Source organism: Acinonyx jubatus, chromosome D2 (assembly GCF_027475565.1).
Source record: "Acinonyx jubatus isolate Ajub_Pintada_27869175 chromosome D2, VMU_Ajub_asm_v1.0, whole genome shotgun sequence".
In the NCBI taxonomy this organism is placed as follows: domain Eukaryota; kingdom Metazoa; phylum Chordata; class Mammalia; order Carnivora; family Felidae; genus Acinonyx; species Acinonyx jubatus.
The window spans coordinates 53,795,942-53,819,007 of NC_069393.1; the positions used below are offsets into that span (position 1 = coordinate 53,795,942).

The 23,066-nt window shown below is 36.4% G+C and overlaps 1 protein-coding gene across 6 annotated transcripts in view; it reads left to right on the forward strand.

Annotated features, from left to right (window-relative positions):
* Positions 1-23,066, forward strand: part of CC2D2B (coiled-coil and C2 domain containing 2B) — a 94,563-nt gene that overhangs the window by 15,955 nt on the left and 55,542 nt on the right. For 5 of the 6 annotated variants that reach the window (XM_053207291.1, XM_053207292.1, XM_053207294.1 and 2 more), the window contains exons 3-12: positions 216-414; positions 959-1,087; positions 6,369-6,578; positions 7,846-7,943; positions 12,939-13,079; positions 14,715-14,823; positions 15,024-15,142; positions 17,404-17,581; positions 20,162-20,312; positions 21,383-21,530. In XM_053207291.1, coding sequence (XP_053063266.1) covers positions 349-414; positions 959-1,087; positions 6,369-6,578; positions 7,846-7,943; positions 12,939-13,079; positions 14,715-14,823; positions 15,024-15,142; positions 17,404-17,581; positions 20,162-20,312; positions 21,383-21,530 — 1,349 coding nt within the window. In that variant the 5' untranslated portion in view covers positions 216-348. Of the gene's footprint in view, positions 1-215; positions 415-720; positions 858-958; positions 1,088-6,368; positions 6,579-7,845; positions 7,944-12,938; positions 13,080-14,714; positions 14,824-15,023; positions 15,143-17,403; positions 17,582-20,161; positions 20,313-21,382; positions 21,531-23,066 lie in introns of all 6 variants that reach the window. The other variant, XM_027062707.2, reaches the window with a different exon arrangement.

The window sequence follows — 23,066 nt, forward strand, 5'->3', positions numbered from 1 at the left end:
AAGGGATAGAGAAAAATCATACTGCATATTGTTAAGCCTTAAATGAGTTCCTCTATGTTCAATGAAATTTTATTATAACAGTTTCAGCTCACACTTGAACTAGGTGGCATGGATCAGAAAGACAATTCACAGCAAGGTCCCAATACATCTCATTTATCTATGTATTAATCTTGGGGACAACACATTTACTTATTTTTCTTCTTGGTATTCAACAGAGATCAGTAAATGACAGCTATCCCAAACACTTTTCACTTGATGATAATTTACAAAATTTTGCTGAAGACCAAGGTGAAGATTTTATGCAGGAAGTCATTTTTCCAGATTTACTTGAAGTAAAAGCTGCTGAATATGAAGTTGATCAAGAACAAATCAGAAAACAACAGGCAAACATTTTTGTGCCAAGTAATTCTCCAGGTAAAATTCCTTACAATGAAATATTTAAGTCATGAATGAATCATATGGTAGAATAATAGCTTTTTGTATGCTGGATAGATACAAACTACCGAGCTAAAACTAGAGCAAGTTTTCTGTATTTGTTCCTCATGTCTTCTCTGACTTTAAGGAAACTGGTTAAAAGAGCTCATTCATTGTATGTATACATTTAGACTTCCTGCTAGACTTTAGTGGTAGGGGATATGATAATTACCTTTTGCTTCTTGTTTAGTCAATACCAGTTTAGGATTTTGGACTTTAGAGTAATATCAAGGTTTTGTTATGAAGTGGCCAACGAGCGTAAACTGCCAAAAGATACGATGCCACGCATTTTAGAAGATGAAGGATTCTATATTCAGAGAAAACCAGAAATCCATAAAAAGACCTGCAACAAAATGGAAAATCGCCTGCTTACCGTAGAAGAGGCAAGTACGCCAGCTACCAAGTTACATCACTCATTCAGAGCATGTGACGTTTGTTTTTAGCGAAATATCTTATTACTCTGTTTCTTGAATATTTTTGATAGGGGAAGAGTTGGTTTGAAGAAAGTGGAGAAATTATGTCATTACCTTCACCCATCAGACAATCGTGGAATTTCAGGCTAAACACAAGCAAGGGATCTTTAAATCCAGCACTAAAGACCATATACAGAAAGGTAGCCGGCAAGTTTATTTGTAATGATGGTTAAAAGAATTCTTGTAGTATCAATGGTAACTTATGTCTTTGTGGTGTTAATTCACCCCTTATTGATATTAGTAAATCTAGTAATAAATGGCAAAACTATGATGAAATGTAAAATAGTCATGAAAATTATGTTTTTGAGGAATATTCAGTGATGTGGGGAAATGCTCAAAATAAAATGCCAAGTGAGAAAAAAGCAGAATGCAAAGTTATTTGTGATCCTAATTTTATAAGAATAAAGAATAAATGAATCAATGAATGACTTATGTACACATACATGTGTAGATACATTAAAAGTGGAAAAATATATCAAAGTTAATAATTATCTCTTGTAGGGCATAGGATTATTTTTGCTTTATTTCTCTGTTCTAAATTTTAAAAATGAATATATATTATAGTCAAAGAAACAAATTTTATATGTATTCCAAGACATTGTGAAAATTAGCAGTCCATCAACCTAAGAGAAGAAATACTTAGACAGAAATAGTTACATTTAAAAATTGGTTGGGGCTCCTGGGTAGCTCAGTTGGTTAAGCTTCCAACTTCGGTTCAGGTCATGGTCTCACAGTGAGTTCAAGCCCCACATCAGGCTCTGTGCTGTCAGTGCAAAGCCTGCTTGGGATACTCTATCTCCCTCTCTCACTGATCCTTCCCCACAGGCATGCGCACACACTCTCTCTCTCAAAAATAAATAAACATAAAAAAATTGGCCCGAAAAATTTAAATCAGAACTGTTTACAAGACTCAGTTGCCCATTCACTTGCGTTAACTATTCCATCTATAAGAGATTTGGCTATAAGTAGATACAAAGTGGAAATAATATTAAAAATACTTACAGGGTGTTATTCCTTATTCCCTCTGTTGCTTTGTTCTTTTTTTTTTTAATGTTTATTTATTTATTTGAGGGGAGAGGGGCAGAGAGAGAGGGAGAGAGAGAATCCCATGCAGTATCTGTGCAGGGTTTGAACTTACAGATGGGGAGATCATGACGTGAGCTGAAGTTGGACCCCTAACTGACTGAGCCATCCAGGTGCCCCTAAATTATTTTTTATTTTTAATTCTTTCTGTCACTTTTCGTCTGTCACCTGATTTCTCTATTTTTCTAATTCTGATATATGTTCTTTAATGTCATACAATTTTTCTCAATACTTTTCGCTCATTTGGCAGTACATTTCTATTTTTATCTGTTTCTGGATGTCTTTGTGTTGTACTTTGTCAGTGGGGATAGTATTTTACTGTTTATTCATTATTCTTATTTCTATAGATTTAATCTTGAGTCTTTTTTCTACTACTCATTTTATATTAAATTAGTTTTCCTGAACTTTTAGAGAAAAGACTTGGCTTTCCTAGAAAGCTTTTTCTAATAATGTCACAGAACTCTATTGTTCTTGTGTAGGGTTAAAAAAATATAGTGGCTTGATTTCTGAAATTTCTTGGCTGTGTTTCTCTTCCTAGATATTTTTCTGTACCTCCTCTTTCTGTAATCTCTGTGATCCCCGGCCTTTTCAATTTGTATTCCACTCCTAGCAGTTTCTCTTTAGTATGAAGACTTGTCCTAAAACTTCTTAGGAAGTAGGTGCCTCTAAGCCCCTGCAGTCCTTAGCAAAACCCCTTGCACTCACCCACAGTTGGAGTAGATAAAACCTCTTCCAATTTTACCTGCTGTTTCCGAGTTGGGATGCTGTACTTTCTGGTGAATATCTGTTGGCCCTTTGGGGTTCTCCTGCCGTCAGGGCCTTCAGTGGCTTCATTGCACCTCTCTTCCACACAATCACCAATACCATGCAGGTCTTTTTACTGTCAGTGGTTTGTCTCCATCTACTTATATTTTGGGTTTCACGGAGGATTCTTGAGATCTAGTTTTGTTATGGATCTTGTCCATGGATTTTGAGCTTTGCTATCTAGTTTCTCTGCCTGTTTTATTTATTTTTATTATTTTAAAAAATTTTTTTAATGTTTATTTAAACATTAAACATGAGAGAGAGAGAGAGAGAGAGAGCACAAGCAGGGGAGGGGCAGAGAGAAAGGCAGACACAGAATCTGAAGCAGGCTCCAGGCTCTGAGCTGTCAGCACAGAACCTGACGCATGGCTTGAACCCACGAACTGAGAGATCATGACCTGGGCTGAAGTTAGATGCTTAACTGACTGAGCCACCCAGGCATCCGTCTCTGCCTGTTTTAAAGGTAGAGATTTGGGAATATGTAAAACTATATTGCCATGGTATTCCCAGAATCACCTGTCTAATGAATTCTTAATTTCAGATATTTTCAGTATAATTTTAGCTTTAAAATGTTCTTTTGACATTTGATTCTTATGTATATATTCCAGTTTTCTTCTAGAATACTCCCATTTTTTTCATGTATTTTCCCTTTAACTCTGTTTTTTAAACTTTTACTCTATTTTTTAAAAGGCTTTTTATTGTATCAAAGCATGTATGAAAAGTTATAAAAGCTCTAGATTATATCTTTTTTTCAGAAAGGTTCTGTCCTTTGCTTTGTTAGGCATATTGAGTGGGGATAATAAATCTTAACCCAGTTCGAGACTTTATTGATTTCAGACTGGGTTGCAGTTTTGTTAAGGTTCAATCTGTATCTGTATCCTCTGTTTACCTAATCTCTTTCCTGCTTGACTGAAGAGAGTGGTATTTTCTTTCCTTTTTTTTTTTTTTAAATCAATTGCTAACACATATCCAAATGCCTAGCATATAATAGACACTCAATGAGTGCTTGTATTATTTGTAATGCAACCTCAGTAGATGTCAACTTTTATAGTCCTAGTATACATCAGAAGAGAAAGACATCAGCTGACTGCCATAATCTTGGAAAATATTATTTTTTGCATGGTGCCTGTCACACCATGAGAGACTGGTAATGTCTCTGCCCTATCCTAATTTATAATATTACACATTTACTGACATTTTTTAAATGAGCTTTCCATCCCCAACACACATACACACCCAACATTGCAATATCTTTCTGTTTTTTCCAGTTTGGTTACTATAAAAATCCATATCCATTAAAAATAAAAATGAAAGAATGAAAGAGGGAAGAGGGAAAACCCCTAGATTTTATCTCTTCTTGTTCTTTGCTCTTATGTGGCATAGCATTTACACCTTATAGCAACAATATGTTTTATCTAAATATTGCTGAGGATAAAACACAGATATTTTGACATAATTATCTGAGATGATTCTTCTTAGGGAGAGAGATCCTTGAAACAACTCATAGTTTGCTGAATGAATGAACGAACAATTGTATGAAAACAAATAAATGCAAAATGTATAATTTTGGGAAAAATATTAACCACCATCCAGATTAACCTTTGTAACCACCAGAATCCCAAGTTGGAAACCACTGGGCTGAACAAGTACCTTTTTCCTCAAATGCCTGTGTTCTCGCTTTATCCAAGCACAATTTCAGTATCTCATGGACTCTTAGACTTGGAAGTAAATGGAAATGTCGCTTCACCAAGCATCTAAACTGAGTGTTCAAATTCATTCTGTAGCATCCTTAACAGATAATGTTCTGGAATTTGTGTCAGCCTGCTTTCCCCTTTTATCTTCTCCACATTTGTTACTCAGCCCAGCTAGCCTTGGAGGCAAGACTCATTTGGGGTTTCTCACCAGAATAAAAGAAATATGAGGGCGACTGAAGCACAGGTAATAGCTGCCCAAATACCAAAGTCCTGTCTTTGTTCTTGCCTCTGCCAGATTCCTCTACCCCAGGCCTTATTTGCCTGTTTGCTGAGTAGTTTTGCCTGACCATTTGACTATGCCCTTTACTCCCTCTTCCAACATTCCTCTTATGCGTTTGCGCAGATTTTATACTTGTCACCAGCTTGGATGTTTTTTTGCATTTATCCAGCCTTTGATTTATTGTTGCCTAGATCTTTGTGCTTTTGGTCTAACACACTTACCTACTTCTAGAAGTTCTCTTAATCCTCTGACTTAACTGACCAGTGATGAATCTGCTCAATAAAACAGGCATCTCTAGCTTAGGAACTCTAATTTTCAAAAGTTTATTTATAATTTGGTTGCTTAATACCAAAGCCGTTTATTTCATTGGTGTTTTTGCCTGGTAGATGACCATTTTATTACCAATTAACTAAATCTTATAAGTGGAATCAAGAACAGGTTTTCTTCTCTGAGTTGGTCCTTACATAGAACATAGAGACTTACAAGATAAGGATAAAACAAAACAAAACAAACTTTATGACTCTTCTCTTGCCTCCCCTCAGGCCAGTGAGGAAATAGGGGAATATTCCTGGCTCAGGAGAGAGTAGATAGGGAGAAATGTAGGCATCATACTGGTAACCTACAGTCCTTGAGAAGCACTGGGTCTGCCACACCAAGTCAAAGGTACAACAGCAATTTTTCAGTGTAACAGCGATTGTAATAACAATGGCACAGACTGGGAAGCACATCCTATTACACCAGACTGATCCAGAAAGAGGGCTCGAGCTCTCCTTTTTAGGTGGATGCAGTCATGGATCTTCTTGAGAGTGGCTAGGCATTCATGAACTAGGCTATCTATGCTGAGTAACCCCTTAACTCTCTCAAATTACATCACTAATAACTAGTCACGCATATTCAAACACATGTACTTAAATTCAGAATAGTGTACTAAAACATAATTGAATCATTTGGTATATTGGTTAAGGTTTACAGACTTCAGCTAACTTAGGGGCAGTTTGGTATACACGTGGAGACAATCTCATGTATAACAAAAGATGGTCTCCTTGTTAGGTAGCATTTATTTTGAGGGTCCAGGCCCCTCCAGGGGATTTTCCAGGGCATTACCAATATATTCACATAAGAACAATGTTTTAATAAGGGTTTACCACTTAACTCTGGCCCATGGATGACTATTAGAGATCATCAGGTAGTCGAACTATTGACCCAACAGACCTAAACTATTAACCCAACAGACCTAAACAGACCATTTGTCATAATGTTTCTATAGGAAATCATTGTGGGGCTTATAACTTGAAAGTCTAACTTCTACCAGCACACAACAATAAGGTATGTGACACTAATTTATAGAAAGATGATTAAAATGATGCAATATAAATATATTTTATGAAATCAAGGGCCATAATCAATTTCAAGGAAAAAAAAGCAAATTATTTATTGCTTTCCTGTATCCCTTCATTTTCTTACAGTTAATGTGTTACTTTTATAAGGAAAAATCACTTATAATTTCAAAAGACATACAAAGAATAAAGTTAACATTATGTACATATTTTTCTTTAAAAGGCAGTGAAACCTGATCTGGAAAGCTCTATGAGGAACAAAATGGAAGGTCAAAGGGAAATGTATCAATTAGATCTTAACATTGTGGGTTTGCAGTTCAGCCATCATCCTCTCTTCAATCAAGAACAAGTGTTATGTGCTAGGCTGCTTCAACTTTATGAGTGTTTTCAGGACAGGCAGCAACAGAATTTACCTCAGCTGCTTTATGAGAAGGTGAGAATGGTTTTTATTCTATTTATAGAGTTGACCATTTAATATTGAAAGAGAAAACAAGTCATGCAGAGCAAGCTATCACAGAACCGAAATCAAGAGTCAGATGCTCAACAAACTGAGCCACCGAGCTGCCCTTAGTCCTGCCCTGTCTTAATTACTATATTTAATTGTTAAATTATAATGCAGTAGGACAAGTGACTCCTCATTTTTTCTAGGATGTTTTTGTATGCTCTTAAAGATTTGATCTTCCATGTGTTAGAATTAGCCTGTCAACTTCTATTTTTAAAATTCTATTACCGTATTTACTGTGATTGCATTATATTATTATATTAGTTTCAAAAGAAATTTTATCTTTATAAAAATTGTGTTTCCTTATCCAAGACTATCATATGTCTTCCTATTTGTTGAGATCTTCTCTGATTTCTTCCAGTAAACGTTTATATTAATTGATTCTAGTCTTAGAGTTCCTACAAACTGTCCCTGTGACAGATTTCTCCTATGCATGTTTAAGGGTACAGTTTCCTCCAGTTTTATTTCTCTAAAGATATTCTCTATGGATATTTCTGCTTTATACTTTCCTCAGTATATCTTTTTCTTTTCATTTTATTTTTTCTTGTTTTCCTATGTTATACATTTTTTATAGAGAGATATAGATATAAATGCAGTCATAAATATACATATATAGATATGGATGTGATGTTGGCAGTAGATATGGACAAAGACAGATAAACATATCTTTTCTGTAACCATGGAAGAACCCCAATGTAACTGTGGAAGATAAGGTAGATTCCTGTGCTCAATATGCCATCTTAATTGGTTGGCATTTTTTTTACATTCATTAATGAACTGATTAGAAGGTTCTAGGTATAATGTTTCTTTCTTTTTTAAATTCATTTTGAGAGAGGGAGAGAGAGGGAGGGAGGAAAATGGAGAGAGGGAGAGAGAGAATCCCGAGCAGGCTGTGTGCTGTCAGCACAGAGCCTGATGCAGGGCTCAGTCCCATGAACTGTGAGATCATGACCTGAGCTGAAATCGAGTCAGATGCTCAACCTACTGAGCCACCCAGGTGCCCATAGGTATAATGTATTGAGGTTATTTTCAGTTCTGCCCCAAGGTACTTATATGAAATATATTTTGGAAGATAAGACAGTAACACACAAAAGGTTATACAGTTGTGCTTCTGCTGCACGCACCTGGACCTTCAGAGAAATTGGAGTATTGGTGACAGTGGATGAAATGTACTAAAAAGCTATTTTCTTTGTTGTAGCTGATAGCACTGAGAGACGCTACCAAATTAGCAAGTGAAAATTTGGAAATAAGTCAGCTAACCAAAAAATCTTTACAAGATTATTATTGGCAGATAAGGTAGGTTTTTTGACTATTTGTGTATTTCTCAAGCATTTATTAAGAAACTCCTTAGAGTATTGCACTTGCTATGGAAGATATAAAATAAGAAAAATACAAGGTCCTCACTCTTTAGACAACTACAGAAATGGTTCCAACCTTTCCTTAAGACCCAGTTTTGAAAAAAAAAATTTTGTGTAAAAATATTTCATAGAAGTGTCACATGAAAGTAGTTGTAATTTACACATCCATTGATTTAAAAAAAACACATGCTAATTAAAAACCACCATGAGTTCACTAATGTTTTTGGAACATATTAGCCTCAAGTGTTTGTATATGAGAATTAATCCATGTATACGTATGTACAAGATAATTAATTCAGCTAAAAACATTACTCAAAGAGCATATAGATTTAAGGATCCCTGTAAAAGAAAAAAACATGGTGTACAAGTTGGGAGCCATCAGCTTATAGAGTAGTTGGGAAGATAAGTTAGGAAAGTATGAAATAACTAAATAAAGTACGTCTCAAGGACACTCCAAAAGCAAGAAATCTCACTGGGGGGTACTTATTGTATAGAAAGTTCACTTATGCACAAAGATAAAATAAATGTCTATATAAGAGAGTGACTTGATAGTTAAAGAATTTCCCTCACTCCCTGCCCATTGACCTGACATGGTTCTACAAATTCTAGAAGCAACAGTCAATTTAAATAATTGGTTTCCTAGAATAATCTAGTTAAACACAAACAATGTTACCTGAGAAAGTTGATATATACCTTGCACAAGTCCTGGCACATAATGAGTTCTTGATAAACATTACTTGAATGAATGAATGAATAGAAGCCACCAGTATTTACAAAACCATAAACTGGTGTTATTTATAAGATTAACTAAAATTAAAGGCAAAGAACAGACATTGGCACAGAGCAAGTAAGCTTTAATGAAGAAAAGAGAAAAGTAGGCTTTAGATGGGATCTGATGATGGTAGATAAGGGCCTACCACTATGCACGTGTGCACGTGTGTGTGTGTGTGTGTGTGTGTGTCAGAGGGTCATTGAAGATATCATTGCTTTATCAAAGCAGAAAAAAAACAATGTAATAGATTTACATTCAGGAAAATTCTTAGAGTGGTGTTGAAATGCTGCAAAGAGTAGTTTGTGGACATTTGAAAAACAGTGTTTCCATTAGAAAAGATATATTTAACCTTTTATGACTATCTAACCTTTTATGTGCCTGATACCCACAATGAGCTGGTACCCAGGATAGAAAGCTGTAAGTCATTCATGAACCCCCTTCTTGCCTCTCCTCTCATCCCTCACCTCCAAACAGTAAACATTCCCACTGATTCTGCCTTATTTCAGGTGCTTATCTCATAGCCTGACTACTCAGTCTCCTAGAATACCTCTCTTTAAGCCATGCTCCATATTGAAACCAAAGTGATTTTTCTAAATAAATAAGCCACATTAGTGGTTTCCTATTACCTTCACAATAAAATTCAATAGCTTTAGCATGATCTGTAAGGCCCTATGTAACCGGACTCCTGCTTCCCTCTCAAGCTTCATGTTAGGGCTTTCTGCTTTGGAATTTCATAGTTGAGTGCCCTAAATGGACTATGTTGTCTAATATCTAAGTATCCTTGTTTTAATGCCTCTTGTTTCTAGAAGGTTCTTTCATTGTTTTCTACCTGACACTTAGGCAACATATGCATTTTATTCAATTTCAAGTTTCTCAGGGAGGCTCTTACTTGCCCATTAGATTAGATTAAATTCTTTCTCTCTCTCTTTATTTTGTATATTCACATGGTATTTACATATTCCCCCTTTCATAATATTCATTATATTTGTAATTACTTGTTCTGCATTTTTCCCTGTTGGGATATTAGTTATCAGCACCCAAAATATTCCCTACCACATAATAGATATTTATTATGTGTTTGTTGATTTGAATTGAGTGTCACATACTCTTAAGTTTTCCCCTGCTATTGCCTTTTAGCTCTTATTTATGCCCACACTCTAGCTGTGTGGACTTCTGTTATAACACCTATAACATTTTATTGCATTGGTTAGTTTACGTGTCTGTAAGCTTCTTGAACCCAGAGAGTATATCTGTTTATCTTTGTATCCCTCTTAACTAGCACAGTGCCTGACATGTAGTAAGCATTCAGTGAATATTTGCTGAATGAATAAATGGCAATGGGCTTCTATTTCTGGTAGACTAGATTTCATGAATGGCCCTTTTAATGAAAACAACTAAAAATGTCTGATAAAATATGAATGTTATCTTTATAAACGTATTCCCAAAATGGCAAAAAGTAAGGAATCTGCAAAAGCCAAAAACAAACTGAAAGGAAAAATCATAAAAATTAGAGAGGGGTAAAGCCAGCTTTTATGCTGAGGATATTTGTTAAATATTAGTAACCTTGAGCTATCATTCAGATGGCTTCAGGGAGTACCAAAAGTAGAAGATAAAGAAAGCGAAGGTCAACTTAATTGGAAAGTCTAGTAAGAGATCATTCTATAATGGGTGTTAAACCTCATGAAGGGGGAATATAAAAAGGATGACAAAAAAATTTGTCTTGGACTTTGTCACTAGGCAGAAGGGGGAAAATGCTCCTTTGAAAATTCATAACCACAATCCAGCATTCATATAGATTTATAATCTGACTTCATAGTACTTATGTGATCTAAAATATCAGATTTAGAACTGAATTTAAAATAGTCCCAGATTAGTAGTGACAGCAGACAATTGGCAAAGCCAATAAATATTCTTTCTGGAAGAGCGCAAATTTAACCTTAGCTCAGAGATTTTCACAGATTTGGAATTCTAAGGAACATGAGCTTACAGTAAAAAATGAATCAGGAAGTATTGAGGAGCAATAAAGGTGGTAAATATGTAGGCAATTCTCAGTGAACAAGTGATGTAATGGTGTCTCATGGGTATAAAAATATAGAGAGTTCAAATGTATCACTTGTAGAATGGAGTAAAGAATGGAGGAGGATAAGAGTAATTAAAGATATTTGCATTGTTCAGGAGGAGAGTAAGGGTAAAGCTTAATATTAGACTTTGATAAATCAAGGGCTCAGATTTTAACTTACAACATCTAAAAGAAAATACAGCTTTCAAGTCAATAGGAGAGGAAAATGAGACAATAAAGAAATATTCAAACAATCCAAAAGAAGACAAGAAAAGAGAGAAAAAGGAACGTAGAAACATATGAGACAAGTAGAAAACATAAAAGAAAATGGAGTGAAACCTAAATATATCTAAATGAGCTAAGTGCTCCATTTTTGTCTAGGTTGGTAGACTGGATTAGAATTTAGGAAACAAAATCCATATGGAACAACCTAAGTGTCTGTCAATAGATGAATAAAGATATGGTGTACACACACACACACACACACACACACACACACATATACCACAGAATATTACTGAGCCATAAAAAAGAATGAGATCTTACCATTTGTGACAACATGGACCTAAAGGGTATTATGCTAAGTGAAGTAAGTAAGACAGAGAAAGACAAATACCATGATTTCATTTATATGTGGAATCTGAAAACAAAACAAATAAATGAACAAAAAGCAGAAACAGACCCATAAGTACAGACAACAAACTGGTGGTTGCCAGAGAGGAAGGAGGTAGGGGATGGACAAGACGGGTGAAGGGGAGTGGGAGGTACAAGCTTCCAGTTATGGAATGAATAAGTCACAGGGATGAAAGGTACAGCATAGAAAATACAGTACATGGTATTGTACTAGTGTTGTAAGGTGACATATGTTAGACAAATTTGTGGTGAGTATAGTATAACTTGTAGAATTGTTGAATCATTATGTTGTACACTTGAAACTAATGTAACATTGCGTGTCAACTAAATTTCAATAAATTTTTTTAAAAGGAGGAAAAAAACCCAAAACTAAAATCTAATTGTATGTTATTTATAAGTGACTTATCTAGATCATGAAGATATAAAAAGTTAGGGAATAGAAATAATGGGAAAAAATACCATACAAACACTAACAAAATAAAGCCAGCATAGCTATATTAATATAAGGTAAAATAGATGTTTAAGGCAAAAAGTTTTACTAGGTATAATGAAGGGTACATCAAAATAATGCAGTTTAATTAAGATGTATTTATATATATGCATAAACACATATACACATATATGCATATAATAATATGGCTTCAAAATATATAAAGCAAAATTGATTAGAGGAGCACCTGGGTGACTCAGTTGGTTAAACATCCAACTTCACCTCAGGTCATGATCTCGCGTTTTGTGAGTTCGAGCTCTGCGTTTGGCTCTGTGCTAACAGCTCAGAGCCTGCAGCCTGCTTTGGATTCTGTGTCTCCTCCTCTCTCTGCCCCTCCCATGTTCATGCTCTGTCTCTCTCTGTCTCTCAATAATAAACGTTAAAAAAAATTAAAAACAAAAACAAAACTTAATACAAAAACTCTTGCAACCCAATTTAACGCATGAACATAGTTACAAACATGCTAAACAGAATTCTGTCCATTAATACAGTGAAGTTGTTGGGACCATTCCAGGAATGCAAGGGTGGGTGACTTAACATTAGAAAGTCAGTGTAATTTGTCATACTAATAGTGTGTTTGCAAAGTCATAAAACAGAAGAGGCATCTTTAAAAACTGTAGATTACCAATATCCAAATCATATGATCACTACCTCATCCAGCAAAGTACCTCTAAATTTGAAGCAATAGTTTCAATTGTTGATCTGGAAAAAAAGTATAATAAATACACTGCAGAATGACCAGAACATCTGGAAAAGTCTGGCTTTTAGCAGGGCACTTTTGAATAGTGAAAAATCTTCCAGTCGTAAAGGAATTAATCTCTTAAGTGGAATTTCTATAGCTATATCAAGACGTGGGTAAAATGCAAAAAAATCATAAGGTGGGGGTATCCAGAACAATTCGTCAGTACATTCTTCCAGGCCATTTTTAATGATTTCTATTAATGACCAACATATTTTTGATCTACCATTATTGTTGTAGTAATACAAAACAGCTTTATGATTTAGAAAGAGGAAAAGACTTCTCCCTATTACACAGTATATCACGGACTTGGAAACAAATAAAATCCCTCCGACAACAGCAAGGGTTTACAAGCACCCCAGTAAAGTTACAGTTTCAAAGGTGAGTGGCTACTCTGTTTGTTCTTTTAAGTCTCCTGAGGAACCGCCCATGAATAACTGGACATTTACAGTAACTGGGAGAAAATCCAGAAGCTAGACATCTACTTGATGTCGTCAACAAAGGACTTGTATTTTGAATACTTGAACAATCCTTAAAACTTAATGAGACAACTTGACTTCTTAAATGGGCAAAAGATTGGGGTGCCTGGGTGGCTCAGTTGATTAGGTCAGACTTCGGCTCAGGTCATGATCTCATGGTTTGTGGGTTTGAGCCCCGCGTCGGGCTCTGTGGTGACAGCTCAGAGCCTGGAGCCTGCTTCAGATTCTGTGTCTCCCTCTCTCTCTGCCCCTCCCCGCTACTCATACTCTGTCTCTGTCTCTGTCTCTCTCTCTCTCAAAAATAAATAAACATTATTAAAAAAAATAAAATGGGTGAAAGATTTGAACAGAAACTTCACTAAAGAAGGCACATGGATGGTAAATGGACACATGAAAAGATGCTCAGCATGGCATGGCATGTCAGTAAAGAAATGTAAATTAAAACCACAGTGGGATAACTATACACCATTTAGAATGGCTAAAATCCAAAACAAGACAAAATTAAAAAGGCAGTAACAAATATTGATGAAGATATTGAGCAGGAGGAAGTCTCATTCATTAATTGCTGATGAGAATGTAATTAGTGCAGCCATTTGAAAACAGTTTGGCAAAAAAAAAAAAAAAAAGAAAGAAAACAGTTTGGCACTTTTCTTACAAAGCCTCACATAGACCCAGCAATCGTACTCCTAGGTGAAATGTATAAGTCATAAAAACATAGTTAGTGGAGGAGATGGTTACAGTTCAAATCTGTATTTGCTAATCACTTAAGCTGTGTGTGAATACATTGAAATAACTAGTTCCCTCCCCACAACCCATGTCTTTTTCAAAACTAAGAAATTAGTGTAACTTCAGCCTATTAAGAAAGACATTTACTTTGTTGATTTTTTTTTTCCTGCTACAGTGGTTTTTAACGAAAGTGCTTCTTGTGGTTTTTCTTTTTTTTTAATTTTTGTATAATGTTTGTTTATTTTTAAGAGAGAAGAGACAGAGTGTGACAAGGGGAGGGGCAGAGAGGGAGACACAGAATCTGAAGCAGGCTCGAAGCTGTCAGCACAGAGCCCGACTCAGAGCTCAAACTCACGAACCACGAACCACGAGATCATGACCTAAACCATGAGATCATGACCTGACCTGAGCCTAAGTCAGAAGCTTAACCGACTGAGCCACCCAGGCGCCCCAGCTTCTGACAGTTTCTGAACCTAACCTAGCATGAAACTTTTTCGTAGAGTTCTGAATTCACGTAAACTTGCTGACTTGCCTCCATTCCTTTAAACCAGTCTGATATGCCCATGCATTATGAGCCCCTGGGCGGAAAAGGAGAGACAGAGATGCCATAAGTTTGTTCAGAACAGCAGATCTAGACCAATACCGCCTGCTCACCACTCACTTTTACTCTCACTACTAATGTTCTTGGGGTGTACAATTATTTGTTGTAAGAGATTGGTCGTGTGTGTGTATATGTGTTAAGAACACCTCTAACAGATCTCACATAGTCCCATTATTTCTGCTTCAAATAATTATGTTTATTATCAATTAGGGTAAAAATGAATAAATGTGATGAGCAAAACCAAGAAGAACTGTTAGAAATGTCTGAGACTCAGAAGAAAACTGAAGGAAAAGCATTTAAGAATGGGGATAAATGGGAGGTATTTATATTTCAAAATAACATTCAACTCCTCTTTGCTGGTTATAACATTTAATTGTTTGGTAGAATAGGAAATCTTGGTATTTGTAACAGTTACCCAACAAAATGACAAACCTAAGAAATAAAAGTGTAATTTCAAGAATTCTTGTCTTAAGCAGTGAACTTACATTGTAAATTATATATTTATGTTTTGGTTTCTAGAGCCTCTCATACTTAGCTTCAGAGCTTGAAGAAACAGACATTGAAAGAATAAGACCAATTACCTTGATCCCACAACTTTCTTTCACTACAGAATTAACAAACTTATCCAAGTGTTCACTGTAAGCATTTTAAAGGATTATTTCCTCGTTATATATTATCTGTTGTATTGTTTTAATAATAGTATTAGACTAATAGTATTAGAGTGAATACCAGATGCCAGGCACTTTACTAAGGTTTTAAATACATTTGCACATTTAACTGCAACCATATCTCTGTGGTATTATCCCCATCGTAGATTTGGGGGAATTTATGCTTATGAAGGGCAAGTTGCCCAGGGTCACCTAATTCATGACTCAGGTAGGACATAAACCAGTTTGGTTTGATGATTGTTTTTTGTTTTGCTATGGTACTAATTTTTGTTCAGGTATAGATAGCCACTGCAGAAAATAAGAGTATGTGGTTGCCCACCTCTTGCTTCCATAAGTATTCTGTATCTGGAGGAAAATTTTCTGCTTTATACAAACTTCTTTCCTTTCCAGTTGTGGTTTTTTTCCTTGAGCTGTGTTTTCTCCCTATTCCTAGGACATTCATGCAAAAACAGATCTCATACAGATTCCCATTTCTCCCATCTCTGAGCCCATGGACCTCATCTCCTTTAAAGGAGATGGATATGGCATCTTGGGACATTGAACTAGGTCCAACTTTTCAACATCTCTGCCCCATGGGACACTTTGTACCAATTCATCTTTGAGTATTGTGTGAATGTGCATCATTTAATACAGCGTTGGAGGGTAGTAGATGCCCGATAAATAATTATACTTATGAAATGAATGGATGGATGATTACATTTGAAATGAACATAAAGAGTAGCAGACACAAAGGCACAATTACCACTACCCTCTTTCTGACTAGCAAAGTGCAGCAGTGAAGCAATACTTTATTTGTTCTGCACCTACTTCCAAAGAGGGCCTGAGATAATTATTATGTAAGACAGGCATACAAAAGGACCATCTAAATGAGGATGAGAGAACAAGAGCCACAAAATAGAAGTTAGAAGTAAAGAGTGGGAAGAGAAGGAAGAAGATATATGTGCTGGAAAACCTAGGCTAAAACTTAGTGGAAATCAAGGCAAAAGGAAATGGGACATGTTCTGTCTTTTCAAAGCCAATGCTATTATGGGGCACTGCTGTCATTATTCCCTTAAAATGTCCAGTTGAATAAGGATTGATTCTCTAGAAAAGAAGAACATACCGGTGTCAGGGATAGAGATGAAAGGAATACAAGAATTAAAGAAGAATTATAAAGAGTTTATAGGTGACAAAAAAGGCAAGATTTCCCAAAGATAAATATAATCCTGAATTAATGGATTTTCATAATCAGTTCATGAGCTCATTGTTAAAACTACTTTCAGAGGGCAACATTAAAAAGTAATTTGTAAAAAGTAAAAAGTAATTGGTAAGATGCTTAGAAGAGGCCAACAGGGAGATAAGAAAAATAAGTAATCTTTTGTCTCCTGAACCTCTGAAAAGGTTACAGAGAACATGGGCAGATATGGAGGCCGGGAGATGCTGGGCCCCTAGGACGATTACGGTGGAGAACAGAAGGGCATATTATGTTTCATCCCAGAGCTTATCTTCCAACCAGTCTTCTCCCTTCTGAAAAAGAGAAGCCCTAAACATCATTAGGTCAGTTGCCTTGCAGCTGAGAAGATAATTCAATAAATGTTGGTTGAATGAACAAATGAATGAGTGGCCGGAAGACTCTCTTTAGGAGTTTCATATCACTTAAGGGATCAGTTTGATTTCCCAGCAAGTGTTTCATAGAAGCCCCAGGGAATCTGGCTTGCCTCTCTGGTCTTTGGGCTTAGAGAAAGAACGTCCTAGAGAAAAAAAGAGTGTGCAGCCTAAAGCCTAAAGGGGTTTATAAAGATCTTTAAGAGGACATAGCAACTCTGTTGACTTAGAGCCACCTCACTGAGGTTATTGAAAACATGGTGTATTTCTTTTAAAAGTGTGTCTTTCTTCTAGAAGTTAGAAAATATTTTTGAGTTTTTAATTCAAGCTCCTCCCCCCATTCCTAAGTCCCTCAGTTTTCTCCTCTTAGAAGACTAAGTTACAGTTTAGTAAAATAAATAGCAGAGTGATATATAGTACCTTGACTTTACTTCTTTCTTTATTTTTAAGTAAATATCTTTAAAAAAAATATTTGAGTAGGAGAGGCTATTATCCACACATAGGCAATCATTATTTGGCTCAAAGATAGCATTAAATGGTTTCCAAAAAGGTCATAATTTAACATGCTTAGGTACATTTTGAAAAGAACAATATTTTGTACCTGTCTTGCTTTTCAAGGATCCTTTAAATATTTATTTAATTTTTAGGCATGAACAAAAGAGGAGAGCCAAAATTCAGAAGCTTAAATATTTTATTAAAATATTATCCAACGATAAACAAGTTTCTTGCACTTCCGTATCTCCCCTACAGTTTGATTTTAAAGTCATGTTTCAGCAAATTTTCAATATTCAGATAATATGTTGGCCAGAAACAATTTGCTTGGAGGTATGCCATTGTCATTTACTTCTGTATCTTATTTTATGTCATACATACTTTTATGTTTCTTGGTAGCTACTGTTATATGTGACAAGTAATTTCTGTTTAGAGATGATCGATCTATATGGGTAGGCAAGTCATTTATAAATAATGTATTTGTAATTCAGCAATAGTCTTTTATACTACAAGTATAAATTATTTGATTTGTGGTTGTTCTAAATACTTCCATTCTCTCCTGCTGAAATTCCTACCAACCCTGGATGTGCAGCATTACTGTTCACTTGCTAGCAAGGTGTAAGGCAATTATTTAAACTAAAATGAGTAACATAGCTTTTGTAAGTGCTGTTTGATTTCTCCAAATAGTCCCAACCCTGACTTGATGATTTCAGTCTCTTGCTGAATTTGTAAGTATGTATGTATGTATGTATGTATGTATGTATGTTATTTATTTGTCTGTTTGTTTTTATGTTTTGGATCCCTTTAAGAAGCTGATGAAAGAACATACATATAACAGACTCCTAATTGCTGTCCAAAGGCCCCATCGTCAGAACCCCTGCACTAAAGGAAGAAGAAAATAGGACAATGGAGAAAAATTAAAGACAGTAAAGGAGTCTAGATAGGAAGTGTTGGCTATTATGGGGGTTAAACTTGCAACTAGACTTGAAAGGAAAGTTAGGAGGGAATAAAGATTTGTGTATGTGAGCATGGGCTGAGGTTTGAGGAGTGAGGAAAGAATTATAAATCTAAATCAGAGGTATGTTTACAATACCTAAAATAATTTTTTCTCTCTCTGCTCAGAGGCTACCTTCATTTTGTTTATCTAAACTTGACAAGTTTCTATCATCTTAAAATGCACCTCTGTTGAAATTCCTATTTTAAAAACATGCTAAGATATATACTGACTATACTTTCCTGTTGTACTTAAAATAAATTGTGATACAATAATCTCAGTTTACAACTTGCCCCCACCCAAGTAGACAAATGCATATTTTGAAAACTTCATCATCATACTACCACTTAGAACATGATCTTAACAAACTAAGAGGCAGGGAAGGAAGGGAATCTAGCTAGGAATAAAGTGCACCATGAGCTACTGCAGAAATTGCAAAATAAATCTATTTATTTAGATAGCCTAACAGATGCTAACCTACATTTTGAATTTAGGAACTCCTTGCCGTTCCTCTTTATTCCTTTCTCACCTTAGTCAAACTGAACTGCTTGGTTTTTTCCCCATACATCCTTGCCATTTCCTACCTCTGAGCTTCTGAACATTCTAGTTCTTCTACTCACAAGGCCCATTTTCATTCTTGACACTCCATCCCAGCCACGCAGTGGTCCAGAGAGCTGCCATCAGGGGACAAGGCTCTACCAGGAGACTTCACAGAGGTGGAACTCTCTACCTTTACAGTTACTACCCAGGATCTGGTCTCCAGCCCTGCAGTCTCAGAACCTGAATTTGACAGTCCTGTGAGAATACGTCTATATCCCCTAAACAAAACACAAGACTGATGTGTAAAATCAAAATGCCAATTTTACATTTGAATATAGTTATCAGTGCATCACCTCTCTTCAGGTAGCCAATTTACTGAGTTGCAATAAGAAATTTCTCTCATGGACCTGAATCCTATAAGTCCATTAACTACACCCCTATAAACTTTTCTACATTAGGGATGCCTTTGTCAAGGAACTAGTGTGCTGACTTATATTCACTCTTACAAGGACAGTGCTAAGATGACCGGAGAAAACATTTGCCTCTTTGACTCTCCTTTTTCTCTACTTTTCTGGTTAACCACCCATCCTTTTGATTGACACGTTCTTTCAGGAAGCATTTTCTCCCTCCTTGATTTCCTTCTTCGTTGAGCACCTATCACTGTTTCTCCAAACACTGACAACACAGTATAAGTCAAAATAAGATTTTTCTAAAAAACCCATTAGGTTTGTAGTTATGGCAGTGATGGGATCATAGTATAGAACAGCATGCAGAATCAGAAGTCCCGGGTTTAGTATGGAACTGTCTACTCAGCACCTCCCTACTCGTTCTTCTGGGACTCTTTCTCCCTCCCATACCTCCGATAGCTCATTTAACTTGTCCTTGGACTCCATGAACCAATGGATCTCCCCTTTTGTTGAGCAATTCAACCTGGGTTTCTATCATTTATAATAAAAACTAATGTAGTTTCATATAGAGACTCAGTTTCTTCATTTATAAAATTGGAAGAATAATGCCTATTTCCTATAATTTTTATCAGGTTTAAATGAGATAAAGAACTTTAAAAGTGCTATCCAAAAGCAAGTTATTCAGGTATTGTGTTATATGTACCCATATGCTCAGAACTATATTTGTAATCCTTTTATTCAATTCATTTTCTTTGAAACCACTAAAAGGCATTGTATTTTTAAGGACATATGATTATTTCCTTTTCTTATAATCATGTGGATGAAATGCTATACCTATTTTATATTCTAGTATTTTTAAAAAAGAATAAAAATGTGTTAGTGAAGATTCTTATTTTAGCTTTTAGCTATTTATTTATTTATTTATTTATTTGGTACTTCCAGTGAGCTATCAACTGTTTCTTTTATATTTAGGTTTATGAAGTAAGTCAAAGGACAAGCTTACTGGCAAAACTGTATTTACCTTTACCTAACAGCACAGAGGTGAAAAGCAAAACTGTTTTGGAATACGTGGAGTTTAGCTCTGATGAGCTGGTCACACCTGCATATGGAGAAGTAGGAAGCAGTAAGTGTATTTAAAACGTCCCCTCCCCCACCTCTATTCTCTTTTTGAACTCTGTATCCCACGCGACCCTGGATCATTTATGTGAGTAAAGAATGCTATGTTTACGGTATCAGGTTTGAAGTATGTTAAACTCTCCTTTCAGATGTTAAACCAAGATTTTTTACACTTTGTCTTGAATCATCAGATCTTTGGGAAATCTAAAATTTGGAATCAGCGGGGCGCCTGGGTGGCGCAGTCAGTTAAGCGTCCGACTTCAGCCAGGTCACGATCTCGCGGTCCGTGAGTTCGAGCCCCGCGTCAGGCTCTGGGCTGATGGCTCGGAGTCTGGAGCCTGTTTCCGAGTCTGTGTCTCCCTCTCTCTCTGCCCCTCCCCCGTTCATGCTCTGTCTCTCTCTGTCCCAAAAATAAATAAACGTTGAAAAAAAAAATTTTTTTTTAATAAAATTTGGAATCAGCACCTGTGCTTTTCCTAAATTATCTGAAATAGGAGCACGGTGCTCTGTGGAACAGGAGTCTGATCCTGAGTGGAGAGACTGTTCTGCTTCTACCTCTCCTTCAGTGAAGCCTAAAGAAGCTCCAGAACGTGTTGATTTGTCTTTGAACTGAATAGGGAAGGGAGAGAGAAGGAAGGAGAGAAAGAGAGAAAAGGAGAGAAGGGATGTACTGTTAAGCCCCCTGGAGACTGAGAAAGAAAATGGGTAGAGGGAGAAGACTCGGGAATGTAGGGAAAAAGGACGGAGTAGTAGCTGGTTTGGCGCTTGACCTGCTGCCAGTGTCCTTTCCTTTTGGAAGCCACTTCCAGAAAGAATGGTTAAGAAACGTTCTGGTTGTAAGGAGAAGGCAGTAGAGACGTTCATCCCTAGGTTTTCCTCTCTCTTTTGTAGTCTGTTTGAAGTCATCTGCCTTGAGGTACCTTAGATGGGAAATGAAGGAGAGCTCTAAAATTAGAGCCTGGGGTCACCACAGAACAGCCTTGGGTTCCACAGGTAAAAGTCAGGGGAAAACATCTACAATGTGTTAAACTCTGTGCTTTATTTAAATTGCATGTTTTTAACGCTTTTTATATACAGATGTGCCTTTTATTCTTGAGGGAAATGCAGCTGAAGAACTTTGTCTTTTGACATCAGGAAAACTTAGCTACTGTCTATCATGGGCTTTAGACGAAAATGGTATTCCTCTGACACCCAAGTCGCAGTCCTTAAGATCTGCTTACTGCAGGTAATAAACTTATTTTATTTTATTTTATTTTATTTTATTTATTTATTTTTTAATTATTATTTTTTAATATGTAATTTATTGTCAAATTGGTTTCCATACAACACCCAGTGCTCCTCCCAACAGGTGCCCTCCTCAATGCCCATCACCCGCTTTCCCCTCTCCCCCACCCCCATCGACCCTCAGTTTGCTCTCAGTATTTAAGAGTCTCTTATGGTTTGCCTCCTTCCCTCTCTGTAACTTTTTTTCTCCCCCTCCCCCCTGGTTTTCTGTTAAGTTTCTCAGGATCCACATAGGAGTGAAAATATATGGTATCTGTCTTTCTCTGCCTGACTTATTTCACTTAGCATAACACTCTCCAGTTCCATCCACGTTGCTACAAATGGCCAGATTTCATTCTTTCTCATTGCCGAGTAGTATTCCATTGTATAAATAAATCACATCTTCTTTATCCATTCGTCAGTTGATGGACATTGAGGCTCTTTCCATAATTTGGCCGTTGTTGAAAGTGCTGCTATAAACATTGGGGTACAAGTGCCCCTATGCATTAGCACTCCTGTATCCCTTGGGTAAATTCCTAGCAGTGCTATTGCTGGGTCATAGGGTAGGTCTATTTTTAATTTTTTGAGGAACCTCCCCACTGTTTTCCAGAGCGGCTGCACCAGTTTGCATTCCCACCAACAGTGCAAGAGTTGCACTGTTTTTTCTTGCAACAGTGCAAGAAATCTTCCCGTTTCTCCACATCCTCTCCAGCATCTATAGTCTCCTGATTTGTTCATTTTAGCCACTCTGACCAGTGTGAGGTGGTATCTCAGTGTGGTTTTGATTTGTATTTCCCTGATGAGGAGTGATATTGAGCATCTTTTCATGTGCCTGTTGGCCATCTGGATGTCTTCTTTAGAAAAGTGTCTATTCACGTCTTCTGCCCATTTATTCACTGGATTATTTGTTTTTCGGGTGTGGAGTTTGGTGAGTTCTTTATAGATTTTGGATACTAGCCCTTTATCCAATATGTCATTTGCAAATATCTTTTCCTATTCCATCGGTTGCCTTTTAGTTTTGTTAATTGTTTTCTTTGCAGTGAAGAAGCTTTTTATCTTGGTGAGGTCCCAATAGTTCATTCTTGCTTTTAATTCCCTTGCCTTTGGAGATGTGTCAAGTAAGAAATTGCTGCGGCTGAGGTCAGAGAGGTCTTTTCCTGCTTTCTCCTCTAGGGTTTTGATGGTTTCCTGTCTCACATTCAGGTCCTTCATCCATTTTGAGTTTATTTTTGTGAATGGTGTAATAAAGTGGTCTAGTTTCATTCTTCTGCATGCAGGTAATAAACTTTTATGAAATAATACCAATCTTCAGCAAAGCATCACACAGAATCTATATCTGTAAAAGGGAAAAAAACTCCAGCAGTGGTAAGAGCAGGTCAGTTTATTTGGACTATTTATTTTTATTTGCATTTACATGTAAGTGACTGTATCTCTTTAATGCTTAGGTCAGGGGCGCCTGGGTGGCGCAGTCGGTTAAGCGTCCGACTTCAGCCAAGTC